Raw genomic sequence first — 19,819 nt, 5'->3', positions numbered from 1 at the left:
ATCCTCATCTACCCAAGCCTCAAACCCTTTCAAATCATAAGTAGCAACATTCTAGAGCTCAGACTGTGATGTCATAATGTCTCATTCCACCAATGCCTAAGCTCCGCCCTCATCTGCATAAGCCTCAAATGCTTTAAAATCATAAGTAGCAACATTCTAGAGCTCAGATTGTGATGTCATAATGCCTCATTCCACCAATGCCTAAGCTCTGTCCCTCAAACACTTTAAAATCAAAAGTAGCAACATTCTAGAGCTGAGTTTGTGATGTCATAATGCCTCATTCCACCAATGCCTAAGCTCCGCCCTCATCTGCATAAGCCTCAAATGCTTTAAAATCATAAGTAGCAACATTCTAGAGCTCAGATTGTGATGTCATAATGCCTCATTCCACCAATGCCTAAGCTCTGTCCCTCAAACACTTTAAAATCACAAGTAGCAACATTCTAGAGCTCAGACTGTGATGTCATAATGCCTCATTCCACCAATGCCTAAGCTCCGTCCTCATCTGCACAAGCCTCAAACACTTAAATCATAAGTGTCTGAGGCTTGTGTGGTTAAGGCAGAGTTTACAGGAATGGGGCAGGCATGGGGAAATTGAGTTACTGCGGGGACAGGGAAAATTTGTCCCCATGTCATTCTCTTGTCCTGGGTTTCTCCACTGCCCACATTAAAACTTAGTGCAATCATGCTTCAATACGATAGAAAAAAAAACAAAACCTGTCCCTATTGGCATAGGGCTATCTGTTTTCCAAACTTCTTCATCTGCACACAGAAAACCAGAAAGCCAGTGCTTGCACTTTAGATGAAGTAGTCTGTAAGCTCCACATCAAGCCTCCCTTGCCATGAATTACTTTCCTGTCCTACTTCCTCTCTGCTGTCAGATTAATGAAATCATTCAGGCAGGAGTCCAGGCTGCGATGCTTCCTTTGCCCTTTAAATTTATTCTTCGTTTGCCATAAACACGGTTACTCTGACATCCCCTTCTCAGCTGATATGTGATAGTTTACGATTTGGACAATAAATTTGCTAAACGGGGTAGAGCGCGATATTGGTTGGGTGCCTGACAGACATCGTGCCCTTTTGGGGCTGCAACCTTCCAAATCAATAAAGTCTGAGATGAATTTATAGATCGGTCACTGACGTCAAAGCCTATGAAACAATGTGGGGATTTATGGTTTTAGGCTCAAAAGCTGAAGTGGACAAAGTGAAACCTCTTTAATGAGTGTAAAAACATAAAAAAAATGTTTTACCTTTTTTTTAGGATATTGAGGCATTCAGAATTCAAGAGAGAGCTTGTATTGAAGGGGCTCAGGCAGTCTATGGTATTATCAACTACTGATAATTGTAATATTGTGTTATTTAGGACTTCCAGATAAACTTCTGAAAATATTGCGGCGGCTAGGGGGATCGATTTGGATGCTACACCTTACTTGGTGAGACTTCACTGGCTCCCATATAAGGCCAGAATTGAGTTTAAAGTTGACTTTAAAGCAGGGGTGTCCAACTTGCGGCCCGAGGGCCGCATATGGCCCAGTGAAGTATTTTGTGCGGCCCTGGTCCAGGGCGATGCAGTGTTTTCCTCTGCTTCCCCCAGGTGTTTACCATCTTGCCGGCTCCCTCCTCTGTCTTGCTGCAGCATTTGCGCGTTTGTACAGCCCCAGAAACATTTTTTTCGGCCAATGCGACCCAGGGAAGCCAAAAGGTTGGACACCCCTGCTTTAAAGTTTGAGTTGAGGTGGGGTTTTTTTTTGTTTTTTTTAATCTTTATTCATTTTAAAGCCAAAAATAAGTGCAACATATTATACAGACGTTTTACACTTTAACAGCACTTAAATTCTATCAAATTATATTTTATGACAAATTCATATATCATCCCCCCCCCTTTCTAAATATCCAACAAATGCACTCAAACTAAAAGAATCTTTTTTATTACATAGAGTGTTTTGGACCCCAGTTCGTTTGCATAGAGTAGATAGTTCTAAATCTAATAGATGTTGGCATTGTCATCTGGAAGTTGGGACGTTGGATCATTTACTATACTATTGTCCTTTGATACTAAAATTCTGGAGATCGATTTGGGATCAGGTTAAGAATTTATTAGAAAATCCAGTGGCAATATCATATGATACCGTTTTATTTGGAACATCTATGAGGGCAAAAAGTCATATTTCGGCAAAAAATAATAAACTTTTGTTTATAATGACAGGAATTGCCATGCAGCTTATCTTAAAAAATTGGAAAAATTGGGACAGATTAAATTATTCATTCTGGTGGGAATCCCTATGTTATATCTTTAAAATGGAAACGTTTATGGCCATTCAGAAGGGATATTATAAAAAATTTATGGAAGTGTGGGAACCATTAACTAAATAGTGTAAACATTAATCTAATTGTATAATTGTGGAAAATGTGCACATCCGAGGTGGGGTTTTGGCATTTGTTAAGAAGTAAAGAAGGGTTGATTATAAGTATTTTTATGAGATTTTTCTAAATTGGAAGGAGATGGGAGAAAATAAGTCTTATGTTTCTTTTATTAAGTATATTGTGCTGTAATGATAATAATTATGTAAATGCATCATTTGTTATGCACAATTAAAGTTTCAAAAATGAATAAAGAATATTAAAAAAAAAAAAAAAAAGAATCTCCCCCACCCCCCCTGGACGTGTATGATCAAAGGGCAAAATCAACAATCACTCTTTACAGAATTTTGTTAATGGCTCCCAAACATCCATAAATTTCCTACAATCTCCCTGTTGTATGGCCATCATATGTTCCATTTTAACCCTTTCAGGACCAAGGGACATATTTGTCCCATAACTTTAAAATCCTATAAATTTTGATTGGGATAGTCTACAGTTCTAAATTTGATATGTACGGATTCCATATGATACTGCCTTTATGTAAACAAACTGGTTCCGACATTCATTCATTAGCGTCGTTGCCAGATTGACGAGAAGATTCACTTGCCACACTGTCCATAAGCCAGAAGTTTGATTTAAAAAAAAAAAAAATAATGATATTTCACAAAAAAAAATCAATTTTTTGGCATCTGCAAGCCCTTTTTACCATAAAAATGTCGTCAAAACCACAAAAATTGGCCTACGATCCTTATGGTCCTGAAAGGGTTAAAAGTGTGGCATAGAGATTCCCACCAGAAAGTATAATTTAACCGATCCCAGTTTTTCCAGTTCCTCAAAATAAGTTGCATGGCAACCTCTTGAGTTGAGTTTAAGGTTATCTTCAAGACTTGGCAAATGTTTACCAACCAAAACGAGCCCTTAGGTCAGTCCAAGATGTCAAATTTACAATTCCAACTTTTAATGCAACTGTACAGTGGAGGAGTGGCCTGGTGGTTAGAGTGGCTGCCTGAGGTTGTGGTTCAAGACCACTGCCACTCCTTGTGACCCTGGACAAGACACTTAATCCCCCACCCCAATGCCCCAGGTACATAGCTACGTTGTGAGCCTGCTGGGACAGATAGGGAAAATAGCCCAGATGGCATCACTGATGGAGGGTATATCAATCGAACCCAAATAAATCTTGGAAAGGCTTTGAACTCCACCAGTTATTTCAGATCTTGAAAGTTTTATGTGTTCTGTGAAAACTTCTAAAATATATTTAGTGTTAGAGATTTACTGATTGAACGCATATGGATTTTGTTGTTGTTGTTAGAGGGAGGTTTGCTTGTCTGAATTTTGAAAATGTTTGTAAACTTGATTGTGTTTCTAAGTGCCTTGAACTACTTTTGGTTAAGCAGAATATAAGTGTATAGTAAATTAACCCTTTATTTGGCATTGTTGCTCAGAAGCAACATGTGTTTCTATGGCTCTTATAGAAACATGATGGCAGATAAAGGCCAAATGGCCCATCCACTCTGCCCATCCACTATCTGCTCCTCTCCCTATTGGTTAAGGCTCTTTCCACCTGCATTGTGATGTCATAGAACTTTATGGTTATAGAAACATTGTATCAAAAAGTATACAAGCTGAATATCCAAAAAAATCAAAAAAATAACCAACAAATATTCAGAATAAAGCTGCTAATAGTGGAAGGAAACAGGCTGAAAGGCAAGTAACTAACATGGATAAAAAGACCTCAGTGTTTCAAGTAAACAACCAAGAAACTATATGTTCAGTTATAAACTGCCATACAAAACACATCCCAGGTCAAAAAACTCCATGGAAAAGATTCATAAAGATACAGTTTAAAATACACAAGTTAAACTGCAAAAAACCAGCAAAAAACTGTAAAAACTTGCACTTATCTTCCATTCATCTCCCACAAGCAGTGGAAATAAATATCCGTTGCTCCAATACAGAACCAGACACACTTTTCAAAGAATGAACTCAGTATTCCCAACAGGCCCTGTTTCGCCAAGTGGCTGCATCAGGGGAATATCTGAAAAGACAACAAATTAATCAATAATAAAGAATATATAATGCTTAAAGCTTGAAAAGTTCAGGTTACCTTTAGAAAGAGAGCAACTGCTTCAAAAAATCTTCCTCGGGTAAATGACACCCCGGCATTAGTCCAGAGCTTTATATCCATGTGTGCTGACATAAAGTTAATTGGCAAGGAGGACGGCAAGCACTTGAGGCCAAAAAAGCAAAATCACTTTAAAAAAAGAAACGGCAAGCCAACAAGGTCAAAAAGCTCAAAAAAGCAAAAGAGTTTAGTAATGACAGACCTTAAAAAAAGGCACGCCACTCACGCCGCTTTAAGCATTATATATTCTTTATTTTATAGGCGATAAGAACTTACGCACTAAACCTGCGTTATTCAGTTAGCACATGTCAATGTCAATGCCCATGCACTAAGAGCCTGATTCTCTAAAGGACCCTGACCTCGGCGGCCGCCTAAGAAGCGGCTGCCGATCGTATGCCAATCACGCATCGGAAGAATCCCATCTACTTTTACTAACAGATGCTTTAAATGTAGGCCAACACTTTACAGGCCTGCATTTAAGGCAGTGGTCTCAAATATGCGGCCCAGGGGCCACATGTGGCCCGCCAGGTCCTATTTTGAGGCCCTCGGTATGTTTATCATAATCACAAAAGTAAAATAAAACAGTTTCTTGATCATATGTCTCTTTAGCTATAAGTGACAATATTATTATTAAGACTTAGCCAAAAAGAAAGATTTATAAACTATAAAGAGTGTTTACTTCATGCAAAATTGTCATTTCTTTAATAAGACATTAACTATTTTTTCTGAGACCCTCCAAGTACCTCCAAATCCAAAAGGTGGCCCTGCAAAGGGTTTGACTTTGAGACCACTGATTTAAGGCATCTGTCTCACGCCTACGGAGATGCGTAGGAACGCTTACAGATGCCCAAGGCTACTTCCTGTTACTGACATTTAAATCCCAAATCTCCAAGCAACCGGAATTCATAAATAGATTACTTATTCCCTACAGCCCTATCAGAACACTCCAATCTCAAAATCAACATCTACTAGTTATACCATCACCGCAACAGACGATGCGCGATACCACACGCTCATCGATATTCTCCATTACAGCCCCTCAATTATGGAATTCGACGCCTAAACACCTCCGGGAAGAAGTCAACCTGGAAAGGTTCAAATCAACCCTAAAGACCTTCTTGTTCAAAGATGCATTTGACTTATAACTCTTGACAGCCAGATCTTATCTTCTACCACAAACGTAATTCACCCTTCCTACATGTGTTAATCTTCTATGGGCTCCTTTTACAAAGGTGCGTTAGGGCCTTAACGTGTGGAATAGCCGCTACCGCCTCCTCTTGAGCAGGTAGTTTTTCAGGTAAAACCCGGTGCGTGCGCTAAAAATGCTATCGCGCCTTTGTAAAAGGAGTCCTATGTCTTCCTATCCTATTTAAAATTGTATTTTATTCCTTTTACCTCTTGTAATCGTTGTTAGTCCATAACGTCCATATGTACATTTATGATGTCTTGTTTATGTCTGTTTGTATATCCCCCATTTTTAAAATAATTTTATTACTGTAAACCATTTAGAATTTGATAAATTGGATACCAAATTTTAATAAAACTTGGACCACGCCCATGCCTTGGGTGTCCGTTAATGTCTCTATGCATCTCCGTAGGCACGTAACACCCCCCCCCCCCTTAACATTGCACTTGAGCAAAAAAAAACACAAACCAGCAGATGGCACTGCACAAGTGAACTCAAATTTGGGTGACGGGATAATCGCGCGCCAGATGCAGCGCGCCGACAATCCAGCGCAGACAATTTGGCGCAAGACAGAAGCGCGTGGTGGAAAAAATAATTTTTAAAGAGCTCCGACTGGGGGTTTGGGGTGGCAACCCCCCCCACTTTATTGGTTAGTGTTCGCACTGCTGTTGGAGGGGAGTTCGGGGGGTTGGAAATCTCCATTATAGTGAAACCCCCAATGCAAAACTGTTGAAATGTTTAATTCTGATTGCATTGAAACTAATATTTTCCAACTGGAAAAATCCTGATAATCTGTCTCATACTTTAAGGTGGCATAATGTTTGTTTAATTATGCGATATGAACGGAGTTTTGTTATCAAACATGGAGGGGTCAATAAACATGATATTATATGGCACCCTCTGTCAGTTTACTGTGAAGCTCTGCGTACTCATGACTGATGTATTTTCACTTGCATTGATACACTGGTGATGCACACTTTATTGGTCACAATATGTCTTGAATTCTTAGATACTGATTGTCATCTACTGTTTATGCTTGTTCTTTATATTTCTTTATGGTTCTGACTCATTACACTTTTTGTAGAATCTGTCAAATATTTGTACTACTGTTTTATTCATAAAACCAATAAAAAACATTGAACTTAAAAAAAAAAGTGGGGGGGTTGCCACCCCAACCCCCCCGTCGGAGCTCTTTAAAAATTACTTTTTCCCCCGCGCGCTTCTGTTTTGCGCCAAATTGTCGGCACTGGATTGTCAGCGCGCTGACGTCTTGCGCTCTACTGTCTATGACCCCAAATTTGGTTTCAAGAGCCGGCGGGTTTTAAAATAAATAAATGTTTTCGTAAAATGGACCAAAATGAACAGGAAGATTTGGTATTGATGCTGTCTTTCTGACTCCTAATGAAAAACATTTTGGAACAAATATGCGTTTCCTGTGATGCTCCCCTCTCTTGCTAAAAGTCCAATTATCTTATTAGGTCTTCTGAATTCCATATGTCACACATATGGATTTGATGACTGCATCTGCTGTGTCCAAAAGTCTAAATCCATTTTCTTTTTTTATTTCTACATTCATCTTCTCCTCTGCTCTCAGGGTTGCCTTTATGCTGGTGAAAATGAATTTACATAACATTTACCCTAACTAGGTCACTTTTATAATTTCCATGGTGTAGATCAGGGGTGTCCAGCCTGCGGCACGAGGTCCGCATGCGGCCCCATGAAGGATTTTGCGTGGCCCCGGTTGAGGGCGATGCAGTGTTTTCCTCTGCTGCCCCCGGGAGTTTACCGTCTTGCCGGCTCCCTCCTCTGTCTTGTTGCAGCGTTTGCGCATTTGTGCGGCCCCCCAGAAACATTTTTTTCGGCCGGTGCGGCCCAGGGAAGCCAAAAGGTTGGACACCCCTGGTGTAGATCATCTGAGCTGTTCCAAAGGTTTATTGTGAAAATTAGCATGTGTACCAAAGTCTTCTTGCTGGGGGGCTGATGCAGAAACCTTGCATTAGAGCTGTGCGCAAAGCATTTCTTTATGTATACTATAAATGTATTTTTACTTTATTCCTTCAATAAAAATGTTTGAACATAGAGCTGTGCGCAAACACTTAGCACATGACTTCTTAATACAAGAGTACGCCAAAATTTTGCCCCCCTAGTACGGTATAAAATAGCACGCAAATAGGCCCAGCACAAGAAATGAGTGTTAACACGGAAGAGCACACTGGACATATGTTGGGCACACCCAGGCTTGTGCTATATCAGTAGGATTACCAGACATCTGGGAAAACCCGGACTGTCCAGGCTCCTGGATGGACTTTCCAAAACCTGGCATTTATCTGGGTTTTGGAAAGCCCCAACGAGCTCCGGACGCATCTAGAGGGCCTCCGAGCATGTGCGGATGACCTCACACACATTCGAGCATGCTCCAGACCAATGTTCCCTCTAAGGATTGATGAGGTGTGTGCAAAAAAAAATATGCATGAGCGACAAGTTACATACTCCACAAATTTATGAGCAGGCGCGGAGGACGCATTTTTAAACAAATGTAGTTTATCCTTGTACTCCTTATGTAATTTTAATCATCTATGGATATGTTTGTATGTTTATTGTTCAAATGGTTTTATTTATTTCCCCAAATTTATTTTTGTTATACGCATTGAAAATATTTGATATTGCGTTTAAATCAAAATCTCAATAAACTTGAAACTTGAAACGAGTGCCCGTGAGATTGTGGGAGGGTTAAATACTCAAAGCATAGAAGAATAACAATTTACTTAAAGTTTTTGCTATGCCAGATTTCTGGTATCTTTACATACAGTGGCGTACGTAGCATATGTAACACCCGGGGCCCATCATTTTTTGGCACCCCCCCCCCATCTGTAAGAAAAACATGATTTTTAGTAACAAACCACACGTCACACATGAGTACCTAGGAAAAGGCAGCATCTTACATATTGCAGTGAGCAGTACATCAATACACCCATTGTAAAACTAAACAAGCCAGACCAGCACAGATCAATCCTACACCGTCAATCCTAACAGAAAACCATGTCTTTCGAACACACAGAAAACACCTTTGCCTAGTATGGAATATGTCATCACAAACTAACCCCTCACCCTTTTACAAAACTGTACTGTGGATTTTAACCACAGTGGTAACAGCCCTGACGCTCATAGAATTCTGAGCATCAGCGCTGCTACCACCATGGCTGGCACTAAAAAACGCTCCACAGTTTTGTAAAAAGGGGGATAAAATAGAAATACACAGCTTCAACGCTCTAGCTCAGGGGTGCCCAAACTTTTTGAGCTTGTGAGCTACTTTAAAATGACCAAGTCAAAATGATCTACCAACAATAAAATTAAAAAACACAAAGCACACTATACGCTGAGAAAATGTTAATTATCATTCCTATTCTGGGTTTTTTTTGAAAGAGGTCAAGGCAGATGACTCTATGCATTGTCACCTCAGTAACAACCATACAAAAATAGACAAATATACCCCCCATCCTTTTTATTAAACAATAGCAGTTTTTAGCGCAGGGAACTGCGCTAAATGCCCAGCGCTGCTCTTGACACTCATAGGCTCCCTGTGCTAAAAAACACTATTGCGATTTAGTAAAAGGGGGCCATAGTGCAAAATATAGACAGCATATATAAATTCAGACACATTTTGATCACTAAATTTAAAATAAAATCATTTTTCCTACCTTGTCTGGTGTACCTTCATGAGTTTCTGGTTGCACTTTCATCTTCTGACTGTGCATCCAATCTTTCAGCCTGTATGCTTCCTCTCCTTCAGACCTCATTCCCTCCCCCAACTTTTTCTTCCTCTCTCCCTGCCCTTTCTTTCTTTTTTCTCTCTTGATGCCCCCTTTCTTTTTTTCTGTTTCCCTTCTGTCTCCCTGCCTGCCCCCTTTCTTTCTCCCTACCCTCCACAAAGCCACTGCTGCCACCATCGGGGGAAACAGGCCCCAAAGCCACCACCGCGGCTGCCCCAAGCTCTCTCTGCTTCCCACCGGGCCGACCAGCATTCCCCCGACGTCAATTCTGTCGTCGGAGAGGAAGTTCCGCCCAGCTAAGCAGCGATTGGCTGGCCCGAACTTCCTCTCCGACTGTAGCCTTAGGGCGGGTTCACAGCAGGGGGCGGACCGCCCCTCCCCCCCCTTGGTAGGACACTGAAGACGTGGCAGCGGCTCCTCTCACGAATCCCCACCTGCGTCGGAAGTCTGATACAGTCGGGGATCTTGAGAGGAGCCGCCGCTGCATCTTTTAACTTTAAAATACAGGCCGCCGCTTCCTCTCACCTCCTCCCGCCCTCGAGTGAGTGACAGAGGAAAGCGTATGAGCGACGCCACTGAAAATAGTGAGCTCATTCCTGCATTCCCCTGAATGCAGGACTGGTAGTACTGCCCTGATGGTGGCCCTGCACTGTACCTGTATCCTGCTTCCTACATAAATTGTATCTTTATTCACTGTTTGTACCTATATTTGCTGATTCGCGCTTTCAAATGAGGTAATAGGACAGAGTACAATACTGGGGTTTCAAAAAGGGACTGGATGACTTCCTGGAAGCAAAGGGGATTATAGGGTACAGATAGAGGGTTACTCTACAGGACATTAAGCGAAAAGCATATGAGAGTTTTAGGGTATGAGCACTATCAGGTCATGGACCTGAGGGGCCGGCGCGTGAGCGGACTGCCGGGTGCGATGGACCTCTGGTCTGACCCGACAGGGGCAATACTTATTTTCTTATGTTCTTATGTTCCTTCTTTGTTGTAAACCGCCTCAAACTACTACGGTTTTGGCGGTATATAAGAAATAAATTATTATTATTATTTTTTATGAAGCTGTGTTAGACTTTTTTTTTTTAATTGCTGGCTGCAGCAGTATTAGCTCCAATGCTCATAGGAATTCTATGAGCGTTGGAGCTTTTAGCGCTGTAGCCGGCGAGAAAAAAGCCTTAACGTGGCTTCATAAAAGGGGGGTGGGGAAAGGGCATGAGACATTGCAAATTACGCCAATGCACTAAGCACAGATTAAGGTTAAACACCCCTTAGTAAATGGGCCCTTAATTTTAATCCTTGTGTTTTTTTGGGAAAGGCAACAAGAAAACAATCATAACAATGAAACATACAAGATTCATAATATAAATATTGATGCATCATATTCAACAGAATAGCAATTACATACAGGAGATAAGAACAGTAACAACCCCCCCCACCCCCCCAATCGACTCATTGCAAACATGGCCAGAGTCAGCAGAGGTTGCCACATTTAAATAAAACAGATACAGTCCCTATTTTTCTGTTAATTTTTTTATTTTTTTTTTGGGGGGGGAGGGAGGGAGGGAGGGAGTAATGCTTTGATCTTCTGTTAAAAGAAGCAAGTTAACTCCCCCCCCCCAAAAAAAAAAAAAGAGCCTATTCGGGCTTAAGAAGCCCGGTGTGTCTGCCTCTCTTATCCGGTGAAGAGGGAGGCTCTGCCCTCCCCTCCCCTCCCCTCCCTCTCCCGGGCGGAGCCCAGTTAAGTTCGCTCCGGTCCGGCCTCCGTTTCCCAGCGGCAGCGGCGAGTGTCCGGGGCGGCTCCCGAGCAGGTAATGAGGGGGGGGGGACAAGGCGAAGGGAGGGAGCGCGACTGGCAGTGATTTGGGCGGCTGGGGGAGAGAAAGTGAGGAGAGCCGCTTCGGAGGGGGAAGGGACTGCAGGGAAAGGGGAGGGCAGCTTCGGCTTGAGAAAAGGGTCAGCGCGGAGGGAGGGCAGTTTCGGCAGGAGCCTGAGGCGAAAGAGCAAGACATTGTACGGGAGGTTGAAAGAAGAGACAGCTACTGCAACTTCTGCCCGGAGAGGGAAGGGTGAGAAGAGAGTGCAGTTTCCCAGTGACAAAGAGAGGGCAGGGACTGCAGGAAAGAGACAAGGAGAAACAAAGAAAGGGAAAACAGAGAGAGGGAGAGCAGGAAGGAAAGCCAAAAGAGACAAAGGGGGGATTACAGAGGAGAGAGAAAGAGAGCCGAATGTGTAGGAGAGGGAGGTGGGAGAGAAAGCTGAACCGTGCAGGGAAGAGAGACAAAAGGAAAAGAGGGAGGGAAGAGACTGCAGGGAGAAGAAGCAAAGGGAGAGAGTGCGACCTTTAGCTGTAGCTCTACCCTTTCAATTTCTATATAGATATGTGCACCTAGGGGAGTGGTCTCAAACTTGTGGCCCCGGGGGCCACATGCGGTCCACCAGGTCCTATTTTGAGGCCCTCGGTATGTTTATCATAATCACAAAAGTAAAATAAAAGTTTCTTGATCATATGTCTCTTTAGCTATAAATGACAAAATGATTATTAAGACTTAGCCAAAAGGAAAGATTTATAAACTATAAAGAGTTTTACCTTATGCAAAATTGTAGTTTCTTTAATAAGATATTAACTGTTCTTTTCTGAGGCTCTCCAAGTACCTAAAAATCCAAAAATGTGGCCCTGCAAAGGGTTTGACTTTGAGACCACTGACCGAGGGCCTCAAATGAAAAACAATGGTTAAAAAAAAAAATCACCATTAGATTTTTAATGCAGTTTTTTTTTTTTTTTAAATTTAAATTCCACGCTAAATTTTTACTCTATTTCAGACACAGTAATCTAATAAGAACATAAGAAATGCCATTCACCGGATCAGACCCTAGGTCCATCCTGTCCGGTGACCCGCACACACGGAGGCCAATCCCGGTGTTCCCCTGCTAAAGACCCTGTTTACCCGTACCCTTCAATATGTTTTGCAAGAAGATATGCATCCAACTCGCCCTTGAATCCTGGAATGGTGGTCTCCGACACAACCTCCTCCGGGAGAGCATTCCAAGCGTCCACCACTCGCTGAGAGAAACGCAGCAAAGAAAACCTAAAAGGAAATTTGGCACTAAAGTGGAAGGAAAACATTAAAAGTAAACTTCAAAGTCAACTGTCGCTTTAATATCAGTGTTAAAATGGAAATAGCTAACTTCAGACTGTACCACTGTTTTAAATATAGGGGTGGAGGGAGGATATCTGTTCCTGGGGCCTTGTATCCCTGCCTGTCTGACACAGGGCTCAGCACACGGAGGGAGCCTTTGAGCACAGGTCCTCCAAACCTCTCATCTCACTGCGGCTATGTTACAAAGTGACGGCCTCCGGCTGAAGCAAATGCTTGCTGAGATTAAGCTCCATCATTAACACCAGCCAAGTTGCTGCTGATTTCCAAGATGGTGGCTGCGAGAAGAGAGGGGGGACCTCAAAAAACACATAAGTATTTTGCCCATCAGGGGTGTAGAAGATTTGATGGCTCTCTGGTCAAGGGTCTCCCTTTGTTGGGGATGCCCTGCATACTAGGGGATCCGGTCTTGAGGGCTCCCTCACTTTCCATCAAAGTTGATAAAAATAAGGCGATTTTAATACAGGTTACAGCATTAGAAGTAATTTTTTAATGTAGCTAATTAGCATTTATTATTGTTTGAGGCCTCCTGGTCCATCAATTGCTTGCCTACTGCAAGCAGTCCCCGGGTTAAGAACGTCTGACTTAGGTCAGACTCGTACTTACGAACCGGGGTCCTGCCTCTCCCTTCCTGTGGCAACGCACCCCTCTTACTCCCTTCCTGCCCCAAAGCGACCCTCCTCCCTTCTGTGTCCCAACACGCCCCTCGTCGTCCATCCCTCCCTCTGTTCTGTGGCCCAAATTTGTGCCTCCCTCCCGCGGGTGTTCACTTTCTCTGGCTGGCTTTCTCCTCCCAGCCGTACTTCTCTTCACAAAGCCGCAAGCAGCTGCTCCTGCAAGCGGCCCGCGGCTGACCCGGAAGCCTTACCTCTGACATCGGATTGGGTTAAAATATTTTAATGGGGGGAGAGAACCTTGTATCTACTCTTTTACCCCTCTCTTCCTTTCTTCCCCCAAATAAGAGTTGAAGCAGGAAAGACTAAAAAAAAAAATCAGATCTTAGGGAACTAGATCAGTTTATATATTTGCTTTTCCTCTTATATGTTTATTTTAAACAAAGTTCACCTTTTGGTATTTCTATTATCTTCGTATGGGTTTTCTGTGTGCTTTTTCAGACTTTTTTTTTTTCTTATGCAGAGAATTCTCAAAAGTTTTTCTTCATTTCAGCAGTTGAGAAAACTGTAAGCAAAAGGACCGAATGATGATGAGAAAGACCTGAATTGTTGAGTTGGAAGTGTGGAAATAAAGGCCGGCAATCAAGCTGTAGGTGATACATTACAATTAGTTCCATAAAAAATGTATTTTTCACATGTTTTCTAGAGTTATCTAACAAAACAGTCACATTGCACCTAACTGCAAAGGTAGGGGGGGGGTTACATTCATGTGGGTGGAGAATGGAAAGGCCATAGACACATCTCCCACTTACACATATAGGGATAAATTCTATGCTTAGTACTAGAGAATCACATGGGGACAAATTTTTCCCCATCCCTGCGGGAACTCATTTTCCCGTCCCCATGAGTTTTTTTTTTCCTATCACTGCCCGATTCCTGCAAGCTCTGTTCTCATCTGCACAAGCCTCAAACACTTTAAAATCACAAGTAGCGACGTTCTAGAGCTCAAATTGTGATGTCATAATGCCTCATTCCACCAATGCCTAAGCTCCGTCCTCATCTGCACAAGCCTCAAACACTTTAAAATCATAAGTAGCAACATTCTAGAGCTCAGATTGTGATGTCATAATGCCTCATTCCACCAATGCCTAAGCTCCGTCCTCATCTGCACAAGCCTCAAACACTTTAATATCATAAGCAGCAACATTTTAGAGCTCAGATTGTGATGTCATAATGCCTCATTCCACCAATGCCTAAGCTCCGTCCTCATCTGCACAAGCCTCAGACACTTTAAAATCCTAAGTAGCAACATTCTAGAGTTCAGACTGTGATGTCATAATGCCTCATTCCACCAATGCTTAAGCTCCGTCCTCATCTGCAAAAGCCTCAAACGCTTTAAAATCCTAAGCAGCAACATTCTAGAGCTCAGATTGTGATGTCATAATGCCTCATTCCACCAACGCCTAAGCTCCGTCCTCATCTGCACAAGCCTCAAACACTTTAAAATCATAAGTGTTCAAAGCTTGTGCGGTTAAGGCGAAGCTTACAGGAATGGGGTGGGGACAGTGACAACACTCATGGGGATGGGATGGGAAAATTGAGGACGGGGGACAAATTTGTCCCTGTGTCATTCTCTACTTAGTAGCTGAAAAAAACCAAACCAAAACATTAAATGGTATTCTATAGCACAGCACTTATGCCCGAGACCTGCGCTTGTCCATTTGCATTAACTGTGTAGTGCGAATCCTTGCGCCGGTGCGGATGGCCCTTATTCTCTAATTACATGCACAAATTTTAAGAACGCTCCCGATCCACCTGTGACCCTCCCATTTCCATACCCCCTTTTTGGCACTGTGCATAAATTAAAACCCAATTAAGAGTAATAATTGCTAGTTATCAGTGCTATTTGGTTTGTTATTCAATTATGCTGCATGCTTAAATTGGGCGTGTGGAAGATTTTGGAACAATGGCAAGCTTTAGACTCCTGATGCAGGACTTGTGCCGAAACACCACGCATGTCGAGTCTAATTGTGGTACTGAATAAAGACTTCCTATTCAATTTCATTGGATGTCATCTTCGCTGTGTTTTTGCGTACTGTAATAGAAACATAGAAAGGTGACGGCAGAAAAGGGCTACAGCCCATCAAGTCTGCCCACTCTACTGACCCACCCCATTAAGTCTGAGTGCTGCTCGACCCCCGTAGGGATCCCACGTGGATGTCCCATAAAGTCGAGCACGCTTGTGGCCTTGATTACCTGCGCCGGAAGTTTTTTCCAGTGATCTACCACTCTTTCTGTGAAGAAATACTTCCTGGTGTCACCACTAAATTTCCCTCCTCTGAGTTTGAGCGGGTGCCCCCTTGTGACTGAGGGTCCCCTGGGAAAGAATATATCGCTTTCCGCCTCGACACGACCTGTGACGTACTTAAAAGTCTCAATCATGTCACCCCTTTCCCTGCGCTCCTCTAGAGCAGTGATTCCCAACCCTGTCCTGGAGGAACACCAGGCCAATTGGGTTTTCAGGCTAGCCCTAATGAATATGCATGAAGCAAATTTGCATGCCTATCACTTCCATCATATGCAAATCTCTCTCATGCATATTCATTAGGGCTAGCCTGAAAACCCGATTGGCCTAGTGTTCCTCCAGGACAGGGTTGGGAATCACTGCTCTAGAGAGTAGAGCTGCAATTTGCCCAGTCTTTCCTCGTATGAGAGACCCTTGAGGACCCATATGGTCCTATTTATATGTGACTAATGCTACCTCTGTCCCAATGAATGTACTGTGAATGTTTAAGCACGGTGATGACTTTGTTGAAGTCCCAACATTGCTATACATAGCAACGTTGCAGATAGCTGAAATGAACAGTTGGCCTGCTACCGTCTCTCCCAACTAAGGATGATATCACCTGCTTTGGGAACTGAAACTTCTGCTCTACCCACCCAGCAAACACTGTCTACTGGGCCTTGGCTTGCTTGATGTTCACGTTGTAATTTTCCTGTTCAAGCCTGTTATTTCAGTGAGAACAGATTTTTCCATGTTAGATAAGCAGCTCTGCCACCTAAACCTTCCTGCCCCCTTCTCCCAAAAAAGCTGTGAAAGCATTACTTTTCTCCCATAGTCAGGAGTTCTCATTTTAGCTGACACCTTAATTTCTGAGGGAAGGATTTATTGTCATTGTCATGTCAGAGTCCTTTCCCTTGAGATTTATTTAGTTTGGAAAATTTCTAACCTGCAATCAGGGCCAAGAGGCAGGTTAGGTTGTCATATAGGGCAGCAGAATCGGGGGTGGTGGTAGTGGTACACCCAGCAGAGTGAAGGAGAAGGGGTGACATGCAAGACATGGGAGGGGTAGGAAAAGGGAGCTGAAATGCAGGCGCTGAAGAGGGCTAAGGGTTAGGAAGGGGAAGAAGAACTGTTGGACAAGGAGGGAGGGGTAGGCAAAGGGAGCTGAAATGCAGGCGCTGAGAGAGGGCTAAGGGTTAGGAAGGGGAAGAAGAGCTGCTGGACAAGGAGGGAGGGGTAGGCAAAGGAAGGGAGATGCTGGCCTATAAGGAGGGGAGAGGAGGACCTTGAACCAACCCTGGGTTGGGTTGGGGGGAGGCGGTTGGATGCATGACTATAGATTCATCTAGTATATTGGTCCCCAACCCTGTCCTAGAGGACCACCAGCCAATCAGGTTCTCAGGATAGCCCTAATGAATATGCATGGAGCAGATTAGCATGCCTGTCACCTCTAACGCCATTGTCCAGCTCTCTTCTGTGTAAACCGCCTAGAAATCGTTTGATCGTGGCGGTATAGAAGAATAAAGTTATGTTATGTATGTTATAAGGAGAAGGACTTATGGGGCGGAACAAACTTTCACTGGCCAAATATTCCCTCACAGAACAACTCAGGTTTAGAAAAGGGCAAAGTCACCCAGAGGCGCGTTCAAGGATTTAGCAGACAAAAGACGACTTGAGCTCCAACGCAGGTCTCGGCGTGGCTGCACTTTCCAAGGCTGCATTGTTTGTTCCCCTGATGAGCCAAAACATTGGTGAAACAAGGTCGCTTGTTGGAAAGATTGGAGAAGATGTGACAGCGTTGGAGCTCAAGTCGTCTTTTGCCAACTAAGTCCTTGAACGTGCCTCCGGGTGACTTTGCTCATTTCTAAACCTGAGCTGTTCTGTGAGGGAGTTTTTTTGCCAGTGAAAGTATCAAAAGCAGTTTTGATTTGTACCTTTTGGTTCTCTACTGCTACATTAGTCTGAGGCTTTTTCTCCCTCTTTTTGGGTGTATGCTGGGTTTGAAGAGGGGGGTACCTCGGTGCCACGATCACACGATATGTAGACAGCGCAATATGCAATGTTACGGTATTATTATTATTTTTTTTTTTATTCTTTTACCCTAGTTAAGTATTGTAGTGGAACAGAGGGTTATAGATTTCAAACAAGCCAACAATGGCAATACCATGTTTTCAATTCTCTTCTCATGTGTTCAAGAAATCCTAAATGATTTTAAGGTTGTGCTTTTAGGGGCCAGCTGTGATATTTCACTGGCACGATGGCAGTGCAGGAAATGTTTAGCCGAAAACCCTTCTCGGCAGTTTCGAAAGGAAATGTATGTAATCCTTTCCCATTCCGGTCTTCCTGTGAGTCTGAGAAGAAAGAGTCTCTTCTCCGTTTACTGGTGACGGGGTTGGATCTTTGCCTGCTTTGGGAATTGCTCAAGCCCTTCCACCCACAGGACAGAAGTCTGGGCAGGTCCCGATTTCTTTCTGAATCTGTGGCATGAACGAGGGGCGCTGGATTGGAGACAGCGCGGAAAAAGCCCAAGAGGTGTATGAAAAGAGCGAATGGGAAGTGTCAGAGCAGTGGCTCATTGTTAGTCGATTAGCCTTAGGTCAGTCTGAGGTAGCTAATGGTACAGAATGGCAGAGAAGAAGGATTTGGATGTCCTGCTGTTTTTAGCATAGTCGGATGGATACACTAACTTTGTCTCCTCATCGAGCAAGTGTCTCACACATCCAGTTCACATTGACTCTGCATGCCTCCGTTCCGTCCTCAAAAGCTGTTCCTTCCTGTCCCAGGTTCTGTGAAACTGTTCTGGAACTGACTTCCTTTGACAGGTAACTTCTCCACTTGTCTAGGGATGGACAGCACAAAGGCACTGCCGGGATCCAGCTAGGGCAGGGGTAGGGAACTCCGGTCCTCGAGAGCCGTATTCCAGTCGGGTTTTCAGGATTTCCCCAATGAATAGGCATTGAAAGCAGTGCATGCAAATAGATCTCATGCCTATTCATTGGGGAAATCCCGAAAACCCGACTGGAATACGGCTCTCGAGGACCGGAGTACCCTACCCCTGAGCTAGGGCATTTTTCGCGCTCAAGTTCCTAGAAAGCTTTGACCAATATTCTCACTTTCACAGCTTACAATGCCAATTTGTGTCCTGGGCATAATAAAACCTGTTATTATGTGGTTGTATGTTTGTGTTTAAAGCAACCGTTTAAGTAAAAAGAGACACGGGACATTTCCATTGACATATGTTTTGTCTTTACAGTGGGTTGACCTTGGGAGCTCATTGTGTCTAAATACGCTCAGTAAACTTGTCATTGAAGGACAGTCAGGCAGACGATGACTGAGACCGAGATCGATGAATCGAGCCTCCATGGTGTCCAGAAAGGTAAGGCCTGCTTTATGGTATGTGAATTTGGTCCTCTGAGTGCACAAACCTGTCTGGGTTTAAGGATGCCCCCCCCCCCAAATATTCAAGAGTGAGATTTAAATACTTTGTGGTCTTTACGAGGGGTTGCTGACGAGTTCTCAGCCCGACCAACTTCTTGAATTCTGAGCGTTATCTTATTTTGTTAAGTGCCAATTTGCAGAAATGAAATTCTGTATTTTGACATTGTTTCTTCAGATCATTGATTGAACCACATCCACGTCATTCTCTTCTTGGCTGGGCTGAGAACCTTTCAGCACCCCCTCGTAGTGTAAAGACTTTCAGCCTCTAGTAACCAGAGCTGAGACTGTGATGTCATAATGCCTCGTTCCACCAATAAGAGCCAACCTCATCAGTGATGTCACAATGGCTTGATTGTCCTGTTCTTGGCTCACTTTTATTACGTTCGAGGGGGTGCAGAAAAGTTCTCAGCCCAGCCAACCAACTTCCTAAGTTCTGAGCGTTATTTTGCCACTGTGTTATCTTATTTTGTTAAGTGCCGATGTGCAAAAATGAAATCCTATGTTTTGACGTTGTTTCAGATCATTGCTTGAACCAGATCCACGTCATTCTCTTCTTGATTTATGAGCATCTCACACCTATGAGTGTGTTGTCTCAGTTAAAAAAATAATTCTATTCCTTACATCCATATTCTTAATCAGAAGTAGGCAGCTCTGGAGAGCCACTAATTGTGTTCTGGTGTTTTTAAGATACCCAGAATTTGGAAATACAGGGTGCTTATTGCTGAACAGCACTAGAGGTCTTTAGCGTGGACTGGCAAGTTAAATGCTTTGATGCTCATAAGAGCGTCGGAGCATTTACTTCACCGGCGCTGGGGCTGGACCAGGCTAAAAACCTCTAGCGCTGTTTAGTAAAACCCAGCATTAGGTTCCTATGCAGTAG

The 19,819-nt window shown here is 43.2% G+C and overlaps 2 protein-coding genes across 14 annotated transcripts in view; one reads left to right on the top strand and one right to left on the bottom strand.

Moving 5' to 3' along the window:
* UTS2 (urotensin 2) overlaps window positions 1-9,406 on the bottom strand; it is a 29,270-nt gene extending 19,864 nt beyond the window's left edge. The window contains exon 1 of one of the 2 annotated variants that reach the window (XM_033922897.1): window positions 9,371-9,406. In XM_033922897.1, the coding sequence (XP_033778788.1) occupies window positions 9,371-9,390 (20 nt within the window). In that variant the 5' untranslated portion in view covers window positions 9,391-9,406. The remainder of the gene's footprint in view (window positions 1-9,370) is intronic. The other variant, XM_033922898.1, reaches the window with a different exon arrangement.
* A 1,717-nt stretch (window positions 9,407-11,123) lies between these two features.
* LOC117349364 (coiled-coil domain-containing protein 50-like) overlaps window positions 11,124-19,819 on the top strand; it is an 88,136-nt gene continuing 79,440 nt past the window's right edge. For 3 of the 12 annotated variants that reach the window (XM_033922750.1, XM_033922738.1, XM_033922749.1), the window contains exons 1-3: window positions 11,133-11,256; window positions 13,771-13,866; window positions 18,755-18,877. In XM_033922750.1, coding sequence (XP_033778641.1) covers window positions 18,829-18,877 — 49 coding nt within the window. In that variant the 5' untranslated portion in view covers window positions 11,133-11,256; window positions 13,771-13,866; window positions 18,755-18,828. The other 9 variants (XM_033922745.1, XM_033922739.1, XM_033922743.1 and 6 more) reach the window with 9 other exon arrangements.

Source organism: Geotrypetes seraphini, chromosome 15, assembly GCF_902459505.1.
Source record: "Geotrypetes seraphini chromosome 15, aGeoSer1.1, whole genome shotgun sequence".
In the NCBI taxonomy this organism is placed as follows: domain Eukaryota; kingdom Metazoa; phylum Chordata; class Amphibia; order Gymnophiona; family Dermophiidae; genus Geotrypetes; species Geotrypetes seraphini.
This window is presented reverse-complemented; position numbering and strand designations above follow the sequence as displayed.